Consider the following 22,699-nt stretch of genomic DNA (forward strand, 5'->3'; position numbering starts at 1 on the left):
ATGCCACCAAGTCGTAGTTTTTTTCTTGGCTCCTGTTCCGTCTTCGACCTAACGCACTGGTCAATCGCGACCGAAACTACCGTTTCTCAAACGATCTATTCCCGATTCGCGCCTCTGGAGGGATATCCGCGGCCCAGAGTGTTTAGCACGGTGATAGCACTAGTAATTATTCTCGCACCGACCACTACAATCTATAACACCGAGGATCACTATGTGGTACAAAATCAATTTATTGCGATGACAACGTGTTCTTGCGACTGCTTTATTCGCGCACTGTGAGGAGACTGACTGAGTTATCTATAGCGTTGCCTATCTGAAGTACATTCTCCTATCTCCGGGCTGCCGGAGATAGGCTGAGTGTTCTACTATCTATTTCTGCCTCAAAACGCAGGAAGCTGCGAGAATGAGAGCCCCGCTCGCGGTCCTCAGTTAGGCTGATGACCGTTACAGAGTGGGGTTCTAATAGGTCTAACTGGTACAAATTCTACGATATTTTACAGCTCCTATGTAATCACTAACTGATTAACATCTTGAGAAGGCGCTTTTTCAGCCTTATCACAGTTGTTAAATAATAGTTATACGGCATCTGCAAATTAAAAGATTAACCCTAAAAGGGATACCTTCATGGCCTCAGTTTCGTCACCTCGCTAAGTATGTTCCATCAAAGACGAGCTCTGAAAGGCGCCTGGGGTCCAACAGACCCCAGGTATCCCTTTTAGGGTTAAATATAATTAGGTTATTAATACCGTGACGCAATACGTGCGGTACTTGAAGTATCGCTTTTAAAATTGGATAATTAAAGTACTTGCCGCTACTTGAAATAGAACACCTGATCTCCGTACCCACTGGTCCCGATTATGTCCGCGCTGACACACTGCCATATATAAATAGCATAAAAAAGCCCGTTTTGTTTTACTGCAGACTAGGCTTTATAATTGTGCCACAACAAACCTTACTCAACTTCATCTAGCTGTAAAAGCTTTTGAAACGTCAAACGCATTATAATGTTTACGTTGAACAAGCTGTGTGGTTGCACCAACAGGTTCTTCGTTACAGCATCTAGCTGCAAGAATGTTCTTTAAGCAGCTACAAAGCGCTGCTGTTTTGTGTAGGGTAAAACACTAGACTTCGCCCCCTAAAATTCTTCTCCAAGCTTCGCCACTTCATAAAATAGAATTTGTATTGAGGGGGCGAAGACTAGAGCAGTGGCGAAGTTTAGTGCGTTACACATTGTTACACAACAGGAAGCAAATGGCTGAAGCTTATAACGCTGAAAATGTTAGTTGGGTAAGTGACTTTTTGGGGGCTTGTAACCGTTTATCCATAGGATATCCATACCACTCAATCTCTTTCTTTAAATCCAAACCAAATCCATTCTTGATATATTATAAGATTGGGGTAGTTAAAGAAATGTTGCTTCAATGTATCCTATAAAAAATATTATTACAAAATAACGTCCCATGAGTCATTTTCATCAAAGTGAATTACCCAAAATGACGCCATAAAAATTGGGCAATCGACCAACTTAAATTACAATGAAGATCCGCAGTCATTTTTGTTCACGACCCGACTCGACGCGACTACGACGACAATGACAGCCCTACACCTTTACTGACCCCGAGGGAGCTACCTCTTGCTCCACCCAAACCAAATCCGAATTTTTCATTCACCATGAGCAAAAAAGGGTGTTTCACGCGCGCAAGACTGTCTCTGTCACATCGTCGCGAACCGAACCTAAAACACGGTGTGTCTGGTAGAACAAAATTAATTTAAAAAAATCGGTATCGCTAAAACACCCACCAAGCGAAAACTGAAGGTCCCCTCTTTCATTTGAGACTAAAAGGAGAAAGTTCTATCGGCGGGTCTAGAACAACTTTTTTTTTCAAATATTACTATCTTTAAGGCTTGTGTTTTTTTTTTTTCAACCTTGAGTGTAGCCAAATGGGCTTGTATGAGGTCGCCCATTAGTAACGTGTCCTTTTAAAAGAGTAAACGGGTTAAATCAAAAATTAAAAATTTTCCTTACAAAATATTGCTTAGACATAAAGTGCAATAAGTAGTTGAATAGAATTTCAGCAGTATCTGGGCATATATACAAATAAACTTCGCCTTTTATACATGTGGAAGTAGTTATTGCGGCTGCAATTTTCTTATTTTTTATTGACAGTGTCTTATGATTTAACAGTTTAACGATCAAAGTAGGCCGAGTAATGTCAACAAAAAATTAATATACATCAAAGTAGCTCGGATAACGGGGCATAACATTTGGAAAGGCCAGTAGTACACAGGGTCAAATATTTGACAAGAAAAGAACTCAAGAAACAACATCAGTTTGACACTAATGAAAATTCGATCGAGTCAAACAAGATGTTTGAGCATTGGTTTCTTTTCGGACAAATATTTGACCCTGTGTACTAACAGCTAAAGTAATCCATTTCGGAAAACTGAAAGTTTTTTGATGATGCAATTTATGAATAAAACGATCTAGAACTCCATATCAATTTTATCAATGTGATGGTCTGTCTTATATTCTTGTATGCCGTGGCTCGAATAGAATTATCACATGCCTGTATTTGTTCAATTTGTGCACCTTTATGGTACCTAAGACTTAAACATTTTTAGTTAATTCAGACTATTGCAGTTAGGTATAGCTCCTTACTTTTAAAGAAACAACTACGACAAGAACCCCCTAAGCGACGAGGAAAACCAAACCAAAGAGTACGTTTTATGTTTGAAGAAGTGTTTTTCGGCCACAATTATCATCGAAAGCAGTTAATATTCACTGTTTTAGATTTGTTTAGAAAAATCGTCTAATAACGGGTAATTAGACAAAAAAAAATATTTGTAACAGTATATCTTTGTGAACAGGTAGCCTTACTCAACTGACAAAAACAGAATAATTAATGCTACATGTCTAACGGTATATGTAGTAAGAACAATGTGCTAATCTGTCGGTTATCAATAGTTTGATCTTTTGCTATTTTTTTAATCTGTATTAACGAGATTTTTAGCCCTTGGCTAGTTCATCTCGGGACCCACGCTTCACTTCCCTTCCGAAGGAAGAACTCACATTTTGCGAGTTTGTCGGGAGTGGGACTCGATCCCAGGTCCTCGGCGTGATAGTCAAGTGTTCTAGCCATCACACCAGGTCCGCTCCACATCTTCTGCTAGCATCACGGCATTATAGACGAGTTAGCAACTTTTCATTCAATTCTACAGCTTTATTGACATATACACATGTTTTACATTAAAGTACATATGTCTGAACACAAACATATTAATCAGAACGGATTGAAAATGTCTTAACTTGTTCTTGTTTCTACTTGCAGGTTGTTGATATTATGAAAACTTTTTTTTTCTGAAAGATATCAGAGATAGCAGTTAGTACTACCCCACAAAAAAGTTCGGACTTGCTCATTCAAATTTATCTCATTCAATGGTGGCGAATATACCCATTAGATTTACTCTCTATGAGCTTACATATTATTTCCACATGGAGTTGCGGCCCTTGTTTGTGAAATATGTAGTTCTGCAAGAACTACAACTTCTCATAAAAGGCAAACGTGGCAGATCTAGCGCTACTACCGATGACGCAGAAAGAAATTACTCGTTGCAGTTGTGTTCTAGATGCTACAAGAAGATGATCAAAGGCAAGCAGCTTGTTTGCACTAAAGCTGAAGTACATTGAAACTTGTTGAACATTATTCAGACTTCTCATAAAGTTGCTGAGGTTGCTGAATATTTGAAGGCAAAACCCAGAGATCAGGCCAGTGAAGAGAATTGTCAGACAAAAGAGACACAAAACAAGCAACAAAGAAGGTACGACGATTACTCTTTATCCCTACTGGTAACAGATAATGACATGATCTCGAAATTTTTTGTTGCAGACATAACGGAAGCTGAATTTGTTGCGTACTTTTCAACTCGTGAATAATCAATTATTGCTGACCCAAAGTCGAAACTGTTTGATGATAGAGCTTCACCAGAGTTGCAGTGTTTACCGACTCGAAGTTACCGTTCGAAAATCGCAATGCAAGGCTTAAAAATCTCTAAACTCGTGGTGTACGATGTTAATCCCATTATTTTCAAGTTGGGACAAACTTATGTCGCATGGGTTTGTTTGTCGCAACAAATACAGGTTGCGACATTGTCATTATTGTTGCGCGATGGTTGAATTTTGATTCACTGGATCAGGCTGATCAGATGAAGCTCTCAAATATTCATGAACTACCATCCAGATGGAAAGGGGCCGTTCATAAACCACGTAGACTTTTTGGGGGGAGGGGGGGGTCTGGCCAAAGTCTACGCTCCATACAAATTTCAAAATTTTTGTATGGGCAAAAGTCTACGAGGGGGGAGGGGGGGGTCTGAGATGGCCAAATTTTGGTCTACGTGGTTTATGAACAGCCCCAAACCGGCGTCAACGAGTGACCAGAACAGTAAACCGTTTTTGTTCACCGATGATTTGTTTTTGATAACAAAAAGTGCCCATAAAGCCACAGCTGCAAAGGCGTGAGTACCCAGCACAACCATGCTGAGGATAATGGGTTCGATTCCCGGTCAGTCCAGGTCCTTTTCGTGAAGGAAATTTCCTCGACTTAAATGAGCATGCATTATTTTCGTGCAAGTCACACGCTATACACATGCAAAATAGTAATTGGCAAAAGAAATTTTTAGTTAAAAACTGAGAAAGTGCTTGTAGTAGGAGATAAAATAAGAAAATTTCAAACAAATCAAACGATTTCATTTTTTCTTATTACATCTCCTACAGTGCTCATAGAACAAGTTAAGAAGCATGATTTGTTCCTGTAAGGACGTTTCGCCAAGAAGAAGAATAAGAAGAAGAAGAAGGCGAAAGAAAACATGTGTCTTGAGTACCAGACGCGCATTGAAGTTGAAAAGCTGTTTGAGGAGAGTATATGACGAAGTCACACCCCGAAATTTCAAGAGCACAAATCTGAAGAACCAAATGACGGTATATGCTGTAAAGGTGGTCGATTGGTGACCTGCTGGTGCCAGTCAAATACGAGACCCTAAAGACGTATACGCATCTGTCATAGGATGCAAACACATTATTGGAATCTAGATTGGAATTCAAAGGAACAGCATATAACTCGATTTTATACTCACTGTTCTAGTACTTTCACCACACTGTCCATAAACACAAAACTGTCATCTGCTGGATATTGTGCTTTTATGTGAAGAATAATAAACATAATATAAAAAAATATATCGTCGGAAAATCATGCTTGCAATGGAAAAACAGTGCTTTGTCATAAATGTGTTCTTCGAAAAAAATGAAGAAATATCATATTAAAAAAAAAAATGTTCTAGACCCGCCGATAGAACTTTCTCCTTTAAGTCTCAAATGAAAGGGGGGACCCTTAGCTTTCGTTTGGTGGGTGTCTTAGCGATACCGATTTTTTTAAATTAATGTTGTCCACCAGACACACCGTGAAAAACCACCTACCTACGTTCTACCTTTGTTTTGCTTTGATTTCGGTAAGGAGGCGGTCGCAGATCGGTTTGTGGGTGGAGGCGGAAAAGCGCTATTTAAAAATATCGCCCCGCAAGTTGGTGCAGTAAATCACATCGTAGAGTGGTTCTTGCCTGCCATTCGTTTCGGGTACTGATTTTGTTTGGGTGGAGCCAGTAGACCATTTTATTGGGAGAAACTAGAAACTTGACGCCTTCCGTTCGGAGTCATGACAGTCGGATTGTTTTCCTTCGTCTATCATCGGATGTGACGAAAAGTGAAGACGGTGAAATTTTAATGATCAATCAAATCGAAACTATCTTATTCAAATGCAGGGAACTATAGATGTCTTTCTGGGATCTGAGAGACTGAAATAAAGGTATCCTGTATATCACATGCACTTTTTTTACACTGATCTCTTCTGATTCCATAGGTCGAAGGGATATCGGTGAACTGCAGCTCATGTATGACCCTGAATCGGATTGGAAAAGGAACAACAGTCACACATTTGAACACCATCGTGCTCACTATTCTATCATGGACAGAATAGAAAAATGACAGCATCACATAGGCAACCAGCTCGATATAGTAGAATAGAATACATTTATGCGTTGTACAAAGTGTAAGTGTAGCTGTCACGTAGTGCCTAGTGGACAAAAGAGCTGTAAATTAGGTTAAGTGGATACCCGGCAGCGGTCGCGTCGTGTACTGAGTATGTACTTACTTACCTTATGGATCAGGCTAAGGCCGGGGTGGCCTCTGCTGTACATAGTAGCCGTCTCCATTCCACTCGGTCCATGGCTCCGTAGGATCCGCAGATCGTCCTCCACTTGGTCGACCCACCTGCCTCGCTGCGCTCCACGTCTTTTTATACAGGTCTGATGACTCGCGAGAATCATTTTAGTCGGGTTGCTATCCGACATCCTGATGACGTGACCCGTCCACCGTAGCCTCGATTTTCGCGGTATGGACGATGGTTGGTTCTCTCAACAGCTGATGCAACTCGTGGTTCATTCGCCTTTTCCAAGTCCTGTCTTCCATCTGCACGCCGCCGTAGATGGTACGCAACACCTTCTGTTCGAAAACTCCAAGGGCGCGTTGATCCTCTGCACGTAGGGTCCATGTTTCGTGCCCATAGAGGACTATCGGTCTAATCAGCGTTTTGTAGATAGTTAACTTCGTGTTACGGCGAACTTTATTCGATCGTAGAGTTCTGCGGAGTCCCAAGGTAAGCACGATTTCCTGCCACAATGCGCCTCTAAATTTCTCTGCTGGTGTCGTTGTCGACGGTCACCAGTGAGCCCAAGTACACGAATTCTTAAACCGCCTCGATTTCATCATCGTCGATATGAATTCGGGGTGGCGGGCGCGGTGATTCCTCCCTGGAGCCCTTTGCAATCATGTACTTTGTCTTCGACACATTAATGACTAATCCGATTCGCCTGGCTTCACTCTTTAGTCGGATGTACGTTTCCGCCATCATCTCAAATTTACGAGCAATAATATCAATATAATCAGCGAAACCAAGCAGCTGAACGGACTTCGTGAAAATCGAAAAATTGGTATTCGTGCATAATCTGCCATAGCTGTTCTCGATCGATTGTATCATACGCCGATTTGAAATCGATGAACAAGTGATGTGTGGGCACGTTGTATTCGCGGCATTTCTACAACGCCTGGAGGATGGCGAACATCTGGTCCGAAAATATCACTCCGTTATAAAAAAAAATAAAAACCAAAAGTTTCGTTTTTTTTCGTTTCCGGTTTCGTTTTAAGGACAGGGTTGTTAGAATCTCAAAATGGCCGCCACGATGGCACCTACTCACTATCTCTTCATAAACAACAAGCGCACATGATCTTCTTATTTTAAAATTATTACAAGTGAGCAAAAACAGAATAATAAAATGCACTGTTGTTTGAAGGTTACTTCTTGAGATTTGCGTCTGAAGTTCTGATGCACTGTTGAAGCGGGATTCCAAAACGTTTGTCCTTAAGACGAAAGTGTATCATGGAATATCATTGACAATAGCTTTACGACATCAACAAAAATACTCTGAAGAAAAAGTCTTGCAGAAGTTCTGATAGGAATTATTTTCCAATTATATGAACTCTGCAGATGATTTCACTAAGATTTATGTGAGTGACTTTTCGCCAAAACTCTTTTGGAAATGCGTTAAGTGATTCATGAAAATATCAACCCTTCGTTTGCAGCCGAGGACTAAACTCGCGATATATCACTGATTGATTGTACCGATTGATTAATACGGTTACGAGTCTTGAACGTTGAAGGATGACGGAAAGGTTTTCGAAAATATTCTGTGATTTTGAAGACCAATCCATGTTATGATTGGCATCCGATTTTTTTTAATCTCCGCAACGATTTTTTTAATCTCCGCTGTTGGTGAAGTTAAGCCCCTACCTAGGACTCTACTGCGTACAAAAAAAATTAGCTTTTGTGGCATTGAAATGAGTAGGTACATCATATAATTTAGTGTTTTCGAGTATTTAGAACTTCAAAACAAAATAGCTACATTCAAACCTTTTGAAAAATAATTCTTAATTTTCTTCACAAAGTCAATATAAATTTCGTAAATGATGTATGGATAAAAATCTACAAGGGATGGATATTACTGTTTGAGGAGTTTGAGATCATGACTCCAGATCATCGTGTTCGGCCAGTACTGTCTTTTGCAATTTTAGTGTCATTTAACGAAGAAGTCCCGAACGTTATCTTGCATAATCAATACAAACATATCCGAACTATCTTTTCAATATGTATGAATGGTTTCTTTGCAACTACCTAAAGGACAAGGTATTTGGAGTACATAGCTCAAATTTTCTAGAGCACCGTTTTTTGGAACCGTTGAAAGGATATGGCTTAAAATGCATCATGCTAATTGTTCAGTGGTTGTCAACAGCGTGATGCATTTTCACCCAAATCCGTTCAACGGTTCCAAAAAACGGTGCTCTAGAAAATTTAAGCTATGTACTCCAAATACCTTGTCCTTAAAATGTCAGAGAATTGATTGGCTCCGAGGGTTTAATTAAGTGCACACTTGTGTGGAGCGGAACTGGTGTGATGGTTAGAACACTTGACTATCACGCCGAGGACCTGGGATCGAATCCCACTCCCGACAAACTCACAAAAATGTGAGTTTTTCCTTCGGAAAAGAAGCAAAGCGTGGGTCCCGAGATGAACTAGCCTAGGGCTAAAAATCTCGTTAATACAGATAAAAAAAAAGTGCACACTTACTTTAGAATGCCGAATCTCGGTTTACGAGTACCGAGATTTGCACAGCCGAATAGTCAGTTAAATGTTTTGATGAGATCTCAGCTTACAAATGCCGAAAATCAGTATAACACGCCCTGTTGCCAAGCAACCTACCGTCTTGTTAGCTGAGTCTCGGTTAAAATTCAGAAACCGAGAATTGCACAGCCGAGCTCGGGAAATAAAACTGAGTGTGTGGAATGACGTCACCAATTTACATCCTGCCATACAGGTATCAAGTATCAAATAGACGGCTCATGCACGTTCCCTTCCATATGGGAGATTTGTGCCATACAGAAGATTCCGAGGTAATCCTTTGTATCCTTCATTGAAGTTAGACTGAAATACTGAAATTGATGATCTCGTTCCATACTATTATTATAAAAAAAAATCGAACAATTTTCAAAAATAATATTAAACCTTATTGTGGAGCGGACCTGGTGTGATGGTTAGAATACTTGACTATCACGCCGAGGACCTGAAATCGAATCCCACTCCCGACAAACTCGCAGAATGTGAGTTCTTCCTTCGGAAGGGAAGTCAAGCGTGGGTCCCGAGATGAACTAGCCTAGGGCTAAAAATATCGTTAATACACATAAAAAAAGAAAAAAAAAACCTTATCAATTCATCGTACCTATGAATCAACAAATGTAAAATTCATTATGTTTGCTGACGGTGTCTATGGTAGAAGAATTATTATCAAATCGGTATCCCCAAGTCAAATTAAAGCTTAAGGATCCTGATTCCATTTGAAGCTAAGAACGTAATGTTCTATCGGCGATTATTTTCCCATTCACATTTTGGGTAAAAAGTACCCAAAATATGGGAATTTTTTGTAAATTTGTTCTAGAAATCACGAAAAAAATAAAAATTGCTCTAGGCCCCCCGATAGAACATTTCGTTCTTAGCCTCAAATGAAAGAGGGCAGCCTTAGCTTTCATTTGGTGGGTGAACGAAGAGAACAAAACTGCCGATAATACCCTTTGTCACCCTATATCTAATTGTGCAGAATTAGATGGGCATGAAGCTGATGAACGTAGAAATAGAAGTGTTGATCAACATTTTAACTTTTTAGTCGATGCCGACAGAAACCCTTTGATAAAGGGTATGTGTGCCATCAGTAACCTCATGCTCCCATTTTCATCCTATTCGAAAACAAGCGATTATGGCACCGATTAACTTCTTTTTGTTTTCATGGGTGCTCACTTCTAACAAAAAAATACTAAAATAAGAAACAAAACAAACAGCGCTTCAATCCTTTGTTTTTCGTGGGATGAAAATGGGAGCCTCATGCTTTATAAGGGAACCGATACCCTACATTGATGGAACTTCTTGAAAACTTTTTTGAATTGCAAGTAATTTATTTGTAATCTCCGTTATGATCGAAAATGAGACACATGTTCGAGACTCTCTCTGTCATCATCTTTATATTTAAGTAAAGTGAGAAAAATCTGAAAAAATCGTGTCAAATCTGTAACAATTGCAATGATATTAACGTATTCCAGAACTGAAATTTAGCTTTTGCAAATTTGGGCTTTTGTTAAGTAAGGAACACCGGGGCAAGTTGAAACGGGTGGGGCAAGATGAAACGCGAAGTTTTGAAATAGATTTCTATACATTTTGGAAATTTTTCTTTCACCAATAGATTGTTTGAATCAAAGACTATGTGTTATGGCGATCAAGCTGATTGCCATCATTGCATAACATCATTTTAACACGCTGCTTCATCTTGCCCACCCGTTTCAACTTGTCCCGGTCACACTTAAATTAAATCGCCGACCTCAGCAAACGGATTGCCGAGAATCCAACAGCCGAGAATCCGGTAGTAATTTTTACTGAATCTCGGTAAAAGTTTTACCGAGATGTCGTTAAAACTTTGCCGAGATCTCGGTAATCCAACTTTTTACCGAGATTTCGGCAAAGTTCACCGAGACTCGGCAATATGGTTTACCGAAATCTCGGTAAAATTTTTACCGAGAATCAGTAAACATTTTATCGAGATATCAGCTGTTGGATTCTCGGTAAACCGTTTACCGAGATCAATTTCTGAATTTAAGTGTGTGTACCTTAAGAAAGTATTGTGACAAAATTCCCGAAAAAGATGCCGCGGAAAGTAAAAAGATTTGTGTCTCAGTGAGGACAGCCTACATGTAAATATTCCCTTGTACAGTCGATAAAATGCTTTAAACTTTGTCATCACTTGTGTTTTGGGTTAGTTCATTGGTTACTTGTAATTAAGTAGAAAAAACACGTCAGAAAAGCTTGAAAACCATAAAAACTGTAACGTTTTCCATATGATTTTTTAGATGCAGCATTTAGCTGATCGATTCGAAACAGAATATTCTTTTTGTTTTCTTTGCACATTTTATGGTTAAGAATAAAAATGATCGATCACAAATAGCACCGTTTCAAACAACATAGTATCACACGAATCACAAACACAAACCAACAAGCCACAGCACACAAACGCTACATTACCCCTAGAAAACAAGAAATCTTTGGCAAGCACTAGCGCTCGGTCTATCTCATGCAGCAGATCAGCTTCGGAGAAACTTCTCCGATTATTGGCGTTGTAGTTGTGGCCGTTAGCATCGTTGTTGTTTCTTAGATTATGTTTATTAACACCAAAAGCGCAGTCACCAGCATTGGCCAGTGTGTTACACGCAGGGTTACTATTCATCACGTCACTGTCACGATCACCCAAAAGTGCACACTCATTGGAATAGCTACCGATGCGACGCTGACTATCCATAGTTTGCTGCACCGATCCACCACCAACTTTAGTCGCCGAAGACAAACTGGACACATTGCCACCAGCACCACCACCTCCACCACCGTTCTTCACCGGAGCCGGCACCACTGGCTTCCGACCGTCACAACTAGCACTACGCTGAAGCCGACGTTCAAACTCTTGACACTTGGCACTGACGGACACCGGTGCAGGAGGTTCTTCTTCCCCTCCGGCACCATTTTGCGTGGAAATATTCTCCACCGAAGCACTGGCAGCACTTCTAATGGCCGCCTTATAACTGTCCTGCCGCAGCAGTTCACGCTGTTTTTGCTGATGCACTTCGATAAGAGCACTCACTTTGACGGTTTCTTCCGCTGCAGTAACATCGGTGCTGCCAACAGACGACGATCTGGCAACACTGCTCGGTTTGCAGTGTCCATTAGTGGAGCCACTGCCATTCGTAGTTGGTGGTGCATGTTGGAAGCTTTTCGCTTGATTTATACCGAGACGCGACCGTCGGTTCTGTTGATGCTGCTGCTGCTGTTGCAGATGACTTTGAGCTGATAGTAACGATGCGATGGGAAACGAAAGAAAATGGAAAACTTATTTAAGTAAATAAGTAGCTGAATGAGGCGCAAGCGGGACCTATGGGGGGATTCAGGCGAGAAAGAAGAAAACACACAAACACACGAACACACAGAAAGAAGGGGGTGATGCACTAGGACGACGGTACTCTTTTCTTTCGTATCCTTTTTCCCGGGCTACTGACTGACGCTGTTTGCAACGCACTAAAATGTGAAACTTTATAGCCTTTGATGGGGTGGAACAACGGAGCTGTTGCTGCGCCCTAATGATGGATGGGAAAAATAGTAACCGAAACGAAGGAGAGCTTTATCAGATCACCATTAATTATTTGGTGTTCAGAATTGATCGTTTGTTTTGTCCATTTACACTTGTAGGAATGATATTTGCTCGATGATTGTAAAACTCAGAATGCGCGTACAATTCACAATACGTTCGCGAAGAACAAAGCTTGATTTTTGCATGTCCCGTCTGAAATCCTCAGCAGCTGCCTAATAAGATCCCCGACGTTTTTGAATTCTTGGCCAAACTTTTTATTTAGTTTTATCTGAAAAGTAGGTATTTTCACATGTCTAAAGCATAGTTTTGATACAGAAAACAATTTTTAAAATTGTTGGACCTATAGCTGTTGTCAGCTCAGTTAGTACTGCAATTCATTTCAATAGTCTGCAAACTACAAACTGTTTTTTTCATTTTTCTGGTGTTGAAAGTTATAGGGTTAGAGCACCAGACTTCGCCACTGCTCTAGTTTTCGCCCCCTCCATACAAACTCCATTTTTTATGTATGAAGTGGCAAAAATTGGACCAGAATTATTGGGGGTGAAATCACTACAGTTCTGACTAATTGAACTGCAGAATAATTTTTACCGAAATTTAAGATTTCCAGCAGTTCAGCCAAATACGTTGCAAAAAAAGTGTTAATGAAATGTTTGACAATACAAGTTTCTACCACATTTTGTTGGGGGTTTTGCTGCGTGATTTAATATAAATAATTTACCAAGACTTAACTAGAAAGCAACCAAAACTATCTTAAAGTGTGTTCCAAGGGTCTTGGAAAGGACATATCTAACTAGAATGTTATATATAATATTTTGTTTTTGTTTTTTTTTTCTTTTATGTCCGAGGTCTCCAGTTGGCCTAGTGGTTAAGGCTATGGATCGCCAATCCGGAGATGGCGGGTTCGATTCCCGTTCCGGTCGGGAAAATTTTCTCGACTTCCTGGACATATTGATTGATTTAGCTTTATTTGAGAGACTTTCAGCCCTTGGCTGGTTCGTCTCTCCCTGGACATAGTGTATCATTGTCCTTGCCTCACAATATACAAATTCTTGCAATGGCCGGCAAAGAAAGCCCCTCGATAAATAACTGTGGAAGTTCTCAAAGAACACTAAGTTGAAGAGAGGCAGGCCAAGTTCCAGTGAGAACGTAGAGCCATAAAGAAGAAGAAGAATATGTCCGAGACCTCTCATCGGGTACGAGGGGAGTGGGGCACAAGAATAAATAAAGAATAAAAAAATAAAAAGATAAACAATTGAAAAATAAAAAAAAATATACTCGCTATTGAGAAAAAAAAGTGTTTCAACTATTGCAAATAGTTGCCTGGAAACATTTTTTCTTTTGAAAATGGAGTTTTGAGGGGTTTGACATGAAACAAATAAATTATTTGCATCGGCCTAAATCGTATTAAATATCGGTTACTAAGCATAAGCGCTCCCATTCAAATCCAATTCAAAACAAAGGATTGAAAACCGCCGATTATTTTGTATCTTATTTTGGTATTTTTTTTTTCAGAAATATGTATGCATTTCATACAAATTCTTCTTAAAATTTCTAGAAAATTCTCTACGATTACCTTCAGGGACACCGCCAGAAATTCCCTGAGGGATTTTTTGAAAAAAGTATCTAGAATTCGCTGAAATGTTTACTGGAATGAGATTCTCACAGGATTCCTTTGAATGATTTTAGCAAGAACTCATCTAAAGATTCCTTTTGGTATCCCTTCAAAATGCAGCCCTGTCCATGGATTACTTTGAAAATTTCTCCAGGCATTCTTTCAGATATTCTTTCAAGCATTTCCACTAGAATTTTTCTGTGTCCTTCTTCAGGAATTAAAAAAAATCTTTTTAAAAATGAAAAACTGTTCACGAGATTCCTCAGAAAGTTCTTCAGAAATTCCTTCTAAGATTTTTAGGGATTCATTGGAAAATTTAGTCAAAGATTGCTACATGCTTGTATTTTTTCATGTATTTAATGAAACATTTCTAAAGGAATTTCTTCAAAAATATTATCAGAATTTTTGCAAGGAGCCTTCTTTTGGAATTTTTTTGTCAATTCTTCTAGAAATCTATCCCGAAGGGAATTCTCTAGAAATTTCTCAACGCGTTTTTTCAACAGATGCCTTTCTAGATTCTAACGGAGACTATTCTACGGTTTTTCCTTAGAAATTCGAATTTTTCCATATTTTTTTTTAATAAATAAGAGCTTGAAATTTACCAAAGTTTCTTTCGGTTATTTCTCTAGGCTTAGCCTTGGATTTATTCAGACCTTCCTTAAGGAATACTTTAATATTTTTTCCCCAAAAATCTTTTTCACCATTCCTGTGAAAATTACTCCATAATCTATTCCTTAGCATTTTCCACGGATTTTTTAAGAATTGGTTCTATGAATACACCCCGTTTTTTACCTCCATCGTTGGATGGTCGAAAAAAATCAAACACCAAGACAATGAGCAATTTTTGCTATTATTATATTTTTTGAAACATGTTCACAATTGATAGAATTGAACAAAATTATAAATTGATTATTATATAATAATTTTAAGTTTTCTCATTGTTTTGGCATTGGAAATATTTCTCGCTTAGTCAACGATGGACGTAAACGAGGTAGAGAGTTCTCCTCTTTTTCCAGGTATTCTTAAAAAAAACCCTTCAATCTTCAGTGTTTTTCTAAGATTTTTTTGTTTCTGCAGGATTCCCTTCAGAAATTTCTCTAGGTAGTAATTTAGGGACTTTTGTGTACAAATCCAATCGGAAATTATATATGATTTGCTTATATGCAACTTTTCTGAGAATTCCTACAGAGGTATCTCCAGGAGTTCCTCCAAGGATTACTTAAGAAAATCCTCCAGGGATCTCTCCGAAATTTATTGAATATTTTTTTCAAGAATTCAACCAGCACATTTGTCTGCGATTTCTAGGAATGTCTGTAGAGGTTTCTCAAGATTTTTTTCTTGGAATTACTTGCAGAGATCTTCCATAAGCCTCTAATGATTTTTTTTACCGAGAATATAGGCGATATCTCTAGGTGTTTTTTCGGGTATTCTCCTATGCATTAATTCTGAAGTTTCTCACATGACAACTTCAGAAGTTGCTTCAGGGAAATTTGCCGGCAATTCCCACAAAAAAATACAAGAATTTCTTCTTATTATAGTTTCCGAAAGTATCGCCAACGGTTTTAAAGGGATTTCTTGACGCAATCCGGGGATGTTTTTTTCAAATTTCCTCATGGATTCCTTGAAGAATTCTTCACTATTTTTTGTAAAAACTTCTAAAAATCCCTAGAGGAACATAAGAATAAATTCTGCAGGGATCTTTGAAGATATCCCCGAAGATATTGAACTGCAATAACAATTTCTGAAAAAATCTTTGTAGTAATTTCTACAGAAAACACTGGAGAAATTTCTCAAAGAATTCTTGGAGAAAGCCTGGGAAGAATTTCCAAAGCAATTTCTATAGGATTTGAGACATTTTTTGAACCTCAGCTGAAGAACTTTTACAGAAATCCCTTGCTATGCCTAAAATTCTGTGAAGAAATCTTTAGAAGAATCCCTATAGAAGTCTTAAGCAGGGATGGGAACACTCACTTTCAAAGAGTTATAATTACTTGCTATTTTCTCAGCTCAGAAGTGTGCAATCAAGAAACGATGTATGGACGACTTTTGCATTGTGGTTTTGTCTAAAACTTTGCCGAATAGAGTAGGGGGTCGCGCACGCATTCCAAAGTCGTGACAGAGTTGTAAAAGCGACTCTCCACGAGGTGAGTGTAGTTTACATTCACCTCGTGGACAGTTGCCTTCGCAGCTCCTTACGACTTCGGTATGCGTGTGCGACCCCCTACTCTATTCGGCAAAGTTTTAGATAAAACCACAATGCAAAAGTCGTCCATATATCGTTTCTTGATTGCGCGCTTCTGAGCTGAGAAAATAGCAAGTGAGTGTAACTCTTTGCAAGTGAGTGTTCCCTTCCTTGGTCTTAAGAAGTACTTTTTACTGAATCTCTGGATGAGTATCCTAAGAAGGATATTTTTAAGAACTTCCTGGAGTAATATCAGGATAAAACTTCTTGGGAAACCCTTAATGGAATTTCTAGAAGGAAAAACATTATTGAGGGATTTATAGCAAAATTGCTAAATAAATGCTTTAATAAAATTCTTGGAGGCTTTTCTGAAAGTATTCCTGGAGAAATCTGTGCACGAATTTATGAAAAAAAAAAAAACCTGCGAGAATACTTGGAGAAGCACATAGATATTAGAGTGGCTCATCGTTTATAAGGAAAAATGAAAAATTCAATGGTATCCCATCAAATCAAAGCTTTTTTGATCCCACTTCAGGACCCAAATAAGTGTGCAAAATTTGAGTACGATCGGTTATGTCTACGTTTTGCGCATCGCGTTCGAAGTTTGTATGGGGTTTTACATGGGAAAACACACTTTTTTGCATTTCTCTCATAACAAGCTCGAATTTTTCTAAAACCATATAACCGATAAAGTGAAAACATAGCCTAGGGTGTCCTGAAAAACTTTGTCGAAGACCGCGAAGTGATCTGATGCTTATGGAAAAAGTTATAGCGTTGACATTGCTTGGCGAAACAGTATGATTTTGTTGCTATTGTTATTCCTTTACACGTTAAAACATAAACACATGCATGGGGTTCATTGGTTATAACTATTTTCACAAGCATCAGATCGCTTTGCGGTCTTCAACAAAGTTTTTCAGAACATCCTAGGCTATCATTTTATACTATCGGTTAAAAAGTTTCAGACAAACTTTTTCAACTTATGACAAAAATGCAAAAAAGTATGTTTTCCCATACAAAATCCCATGCAAATTTCAATTGCAATGCGCAAAGTGTAGACGCAACCGATCGTGCTTAAATTTTGCACAGATACTCAGGACCCGAAACGGAACCAAAAAAGCTTTGATCTGAGAAAACGGTTCCGATGACCCACTCTAATAGATATGCTTCTGCAAAGAAAAAACTCTTGAGGTATTCTAAAGAAAAGTCTTGAGGTATTTCTAAAGAAATTACCGGAATATTTTGAAAAAAAAAAATCTCAAAGAATCCGTGGAGGAATTTTTGGAATTATCCTTAGAGGAAATGCCAAATAAATTTCTGGATAAATATCTGGATAAAATCCTGCAGGAATCTCTGGAAGAATACCTGCCTGATTGACTAAAACTCCTACAGGTATATCTGGAGAAATTCTTGCAGAAAAGTAGCAGTGAAAGAAATTCTGGACGAATCTCAGGAAAAATTTCAGAATACATTCATGTGGGAGTTTTCATTGGAATCCCCAGAACAATTCCTTAATAAATCTTTGGTGGACTGAAGAAATACATGCACGAATTTCAAATCTTGAAAGATTTCGGTGTCCGGCTATTTGGCCGAATGCCGTTTGGCCGAATCATGATCAAAAGCATTCAAAGGAAATTATTGACATTCTAGCAGCCAGTATGATCATCAGAAGTATTCCCTTCTATTAATCATTGGCTATTTTTTTAGTTTTGATATTCATGGATTAGTTGGCGTTGAAACTACCGATATTTTATCAACGATTTATCCTTCTTTGAATCATAGGCTGTTCTTTTGAGATATACTGAGACGGAAACAATGTCATGGTCGTCTAAGTTCATCATTCATTTTTCGGCCAAACGGCATTCGGCCAAATGACCGGGAACCATAGATTTCAAAACTGAATTTCTGGAACAATTTCTTAAGGATTAATTCTAGAAGAAATCCATATAAGATTTCCTTGAATTTCCTTAGATAAAAAGAATTACTGAAGAAGTCTGTGAAAGATTTTCTAAAAAAATTTTTGGAGAATTTTCTGGAAGAATCTTTGATTCCCGGAAAGAATCGCTGAAAGCATAACTGAAGGAATCTAGGGAAGATCTCCTGAAAAAAAATCTTGAGTGGATTCCTGGAAAATTTATGGAGATAGGGTTTTGGTTCCCTTCTTAAGCAGGTGACTCCCATTTTCATCCTACAAAAAAAAACAAAGGATTGAAGCGCCGTTTGTTTAGTTTCTTATTTTTGTGTTTTTTTTTGTTAGAAGTGAGCACCCATGAAAACAAAAAGAACGGAATCAATCGGTGCCGTAATCGCTTGTTTTCGAATAGGATAAATATGGGAGCGTGAGATTACTGATAGCACACATACCCTATTGTCAAAGAAAACCATGGCAGAGGATTTTTTTGGAGAAATTTCTTGGAGACCATCTAAAGAAAATTCCGAAGGAAGTTCTAGAGGCAGTGCTGTATCGATCCATGGAAGATGTTCTAAATAACTTCCAACAAAAATCCTTGGAAGACATTCCGAAAGGATTTCCTGTGGATTTTTTTTATTGGTATCCATTAACTTATATCGAAATTGGTTGATTGATTTGTGTTAATCATAGAGACTGGCCCTTGGCTGATTCGTCTCTTAATATCGAAAAAGAAATTAAGGGAAAATTGTATGAAAAAAGATTCTAGATTTAACTCTGGGGTAATCTCTAAAACTTTGAAAAAATCCAAAGGAATCAATGGAAGGTTTCTCAGGCATATCTGTAAAGCCATTCATGTCAGATTTTCTCAAAATTCAAATTCTGAATTTTACAGTTTCCAGTTCTTAAATACCTGATTGGATGAATTTCTGAAGATATTGGTTTATATATGGGAATTTATGGGGTAATCCTTGAATGTATTTTAGAAAAAATATCGGGACGAATTTCAGAAAGAATCTCCAACAATATTTATTTTATTATAGAGATTTCTTAAGGAATCCCTGGAAGATGTCCCAATATCACAGAGTTTTTTTTTTATTGTACGTGTGAGGGCACTATAAAATCGGATAATGAGATTTTTAGCCCTAGGCTATTTCTTCTTGGGACCCACGCTTTACCCAAGTAACAATGAATGCTGAACAGCGAGAGTATTAGCTGAACATTGGTTGGTTAATAGTGGCAGTGGCTGTGAGGGAGCGTTCAACCTAGAGGAAGCGAAGGATTTCCTCTTTATTGCCGTCGAGCAGATACAGAATTTTCGTACCTCAAAAACTCTCACGACAATAACCATCAAGGTCAGTGGCCTCCTCCAAAAGGGACTGGCTACCCGAAGAGCTTCACTGATTGTTCCCTGATGGGTTAATCCTCCTCCAAAAGGGACTGGTTACCCGAAGAGATCCACTCTGTGGCTAGTTCTAAAACAAAATTCTCCTCCAAAAGGGACTGGTTACCCGAAGAGAATTAGGTGGTTTCGGATATTTCAAAACTTAGAGTCTGACTTGACTCGTACTAGAATCTACCGCGAATGCTTTATTCATGAAACGGGGTCCCCTTATATACCCTCGTCCAGACCTCTCCAGACATTTGCGCACCCTCTTTTTAACATGTTTTTTCCTGATCCTGTGGAAAACTATTCCATTTGTATATGTGCCGTCCAGAAAGTATGCTCATCCTTTTCACATCATTAATTTGCCATGATCGATCGAGATTCTAACTTGCATACATATAATCTTGCTATAAACCTTCCAAGCAAATCTTGCTTACAATCAATTTAGCCGAGTTGAGAATCTTTTCAGCAATTAAGCCTCTGCAATAGATTAGAGTTTTCCTGGATTAACTCTTGGTGGTGAGCATGGATAGTTGCATACAATTGTAATCTTAGCGGTGCTTGTCTGGTTTAATAGGGGTTCACAATATTGCTTAATCAGCATGCTTATGTATAAGTGGCAAGTTTTTATCTGAGTGCGCAATATCAAATTCGATCGCATAATTCATCTCACGCATGCGTATTACCGGAGATGCCTATATACATGAATCGATCTAATTTCTGTACTACCACACATCTAGAATTTTTGCATCATATGGATCATGAATGAACCTGAATATGAAAACGCGTAGTAAAGAACATGATTGATCCTGAATATGAAACCGTTTTCATTCAATATAACTTGATCATTCATTCCCTATAATATTCTGAATGTATGCGATCTGCATATCATACGCTTAATAATTGACATTGACATTGATCTTGCGCTAGAGTTCCATTGCCAAGCATAACCGTAGTAGCATCAGGGAAGTGGAAATCAAATGATTTGTTTATAAATATGTGCGCTGGACTAATCGTTTACTACGCGCGGTTTGTTCCGCGCTGGATTATGTGTTTATCCAAAACAGTCCCTTCCATAACGCTACGCGATCAAAGCATAATGGTGATAACGTTTGGTGGAACGTTGGCTCGTTTCCAATCGATTCAGATTGATTTTTGCACATTGGAATTTACACCGGTCTACATGAATTTGTGACCAACGCGATTCATCAAACGTTATTTTTACAATTATTATGTTCCTTATTATTATAAATCATTATAATAGGAATATTTGTGTGGCACTTTTCTTGCCATTACTATAATTAAGTGAAGAGTGAGCGTTGAATACAATAGATAAATGAGACTTTGACCAAACCATCGACGTGGCGACAGTGGCTGAATACAATGACAGGTGAATATTGGTCTGAAGTATGGCTTGTTCAAGCTCTGTAATCAGCATTACATAGATAGCTGAATATCAAGTTGAGAATATTATTCATCTCTGTAACCAGCTTTGAATCTTACGCCAATATGCAGAGAATTAATCATCTGTTGTTCAACTTTTTATCAAATATTTTTTGACAGCTGACCCAAACTGTGTTTTCACAGAGTACACATAGCTTCTTCGCAGCCTCAATACAGCTTTAGTTCAACTTATGTTCTTGATTATTCACATACTATAACCATTGCTCTCGTTTTTGAGGATATGTATACATTTGTGTGTGGTGTAGGTGATAAGATGAGTAAATAAAAATCAGGATTTCCGAGTTTAATACCCAATTTTCCCATAGATTAATTTATACTTTCCTTAGCATCCCTCCTGGAAAAAGAAAGCCGCAAAAGGTGAAAATAAGTTTAAAAAATGTTTATTTTTAATTTTCACCAAATTCAATAAATTTAATGGATTAAGCCTTAAATCAGCCTTTTTCAATGAACCTCAAATCAGCTTAAGGTTGGATAATATCACCAAAATTAGATGTTTAGGGGCTGAATAATGGATTGTACATCTTGTGCTCAGCTTTTGTTTAAATGATGGCTGCTTTGAAATGGTTGGAAAAACGATTGTTCAGCATGGAATTGTTACCTGGGTACTTCCATTCCGAAGGAAAAACTCACATTTTGTGAATGTGTCGGGAGTAGAATTCGATGCTAGGTCCTCGGCGTGATAGTCACGAGCCAGGTCCGCTCCACAAGTCAAGGAAACATCCGTTAAGAAAATCGGAAATCGAACTCATCATCCTCAACAGCTGAAAACCTGCTACTAGTGAATCAAAATTCAGCCATCGCGCAACAATAATGACAATGTCACAACCTATATTTGTTGCGACAATCCTCCCAATGCAACATAAGTGTGTCTCAAAAAATAATAGGATAAATATCATACACCACGAGTTCAGGGATTTTAAGCCTTGCATTGCAATTTTCAATCGGAAACTTCGAGTCGGTAAACACTGCAACTCTGCTGAAGATCTATCATCAAACAGTTTCGACTTTGGGTTAGTAATAATTGACTATTCACGAGTTTAAAAGTACGCAACAAATTCAGCTTCCGTTTTGTCTGCAACAAAAATTTTCGATATCATGTCATTATCTGTTACCAGTTGGGATAAAGAATAATCGCCGCGCCTTCTTTGTTGCTTGTTTTGTGCCTTTTCTATCTGACGATTCTCTTCAATGCCCACCGTGTCCAATAAGTTTTCATACACTAAACTAAAATAAAAATTCAGAAAATAGATTTTGGAAATATTCGCCTGGGATTTTCGATAGCTATGGAGTTTTGGGCAGTCAGTCACGGGAAAAGCGTTGATAATTTTATATCATTGCCAACGTTTCAACCTTGGGTTGGATCTTCCTCAGGACTCGATCTTAAATCAACTTGTAAGGCTCGCGCTTTGCAAACGATCGTTTGTCTGTTTTTTGTATAAAACACTACACTTTTTCTGTTCATCACCAGTACCCTAGTAGGATGTTAGGTGGGTGGTACGAAACTGGAGCATTTCAAAGACCAGATATCAGCGGTTCTTGTGTACGATTGCGGCTGTTATCATTCACCGTTCGGGTTTTACTGTACGTACTCAGCTGGATGCATAACTAGAAAACCTATTAAAGTATCGCTCAGATCAATAACTTGAAGACTTGGGCTGCGTGGCCATGCGGTTAGCATCTTGAGCCGTTTAGTTGTACCGTAAACCTCGAAGTGTGAGTTTGATTTTATGCTCGAGTCGGGGAAACTTTTCGTCAATCGGGAAAATCTCCACCGGGATGTTCTGGGTGTTCTATAGTGTCCATTACCTA

General features: G+C 38.5%; 1 protein-coding gene across 3 annotated transcripts in view; it reads right to left on the reverse strand.

Annotated features, from left to right (window-relative positions):
- The window catches only part of LOC109398403 (uncharacterized), a 698,553-nt gene that overhangs the window by 647,227 nt on the left and 28,627 nt on the right, over positions 1 to 22,699 (reverse strand). For all 3 annotated transcript variants that reach the window (XM_062853887.1, XM_062853889.1, XM_062853888.1), the window contains exon 3: positions 11,475 to 12,035. In XM_062853887.1, the coding sequence (XP_062709871.1) occupies positions 11,475 to 12,035 (561 nt within the window). The remainder of the gene's footprint in view (positions 1 to 11,474; positions 12,036 to 22,699) is intronic.

The sequence above is a fragment of the Aedes albopictus genome, chromosome 2 (assembly GCF_035046485.1).
Source record: "Aedes albopictus strain Foshan chromosome 2, AalbF5, whole genome shotgun sequence".
Lineage (NCBI taxonomy): Eukaryota > Metazoa > Arthropoda > Insecta > Diptera > Culicidae > Aedes > Aedes albopictus.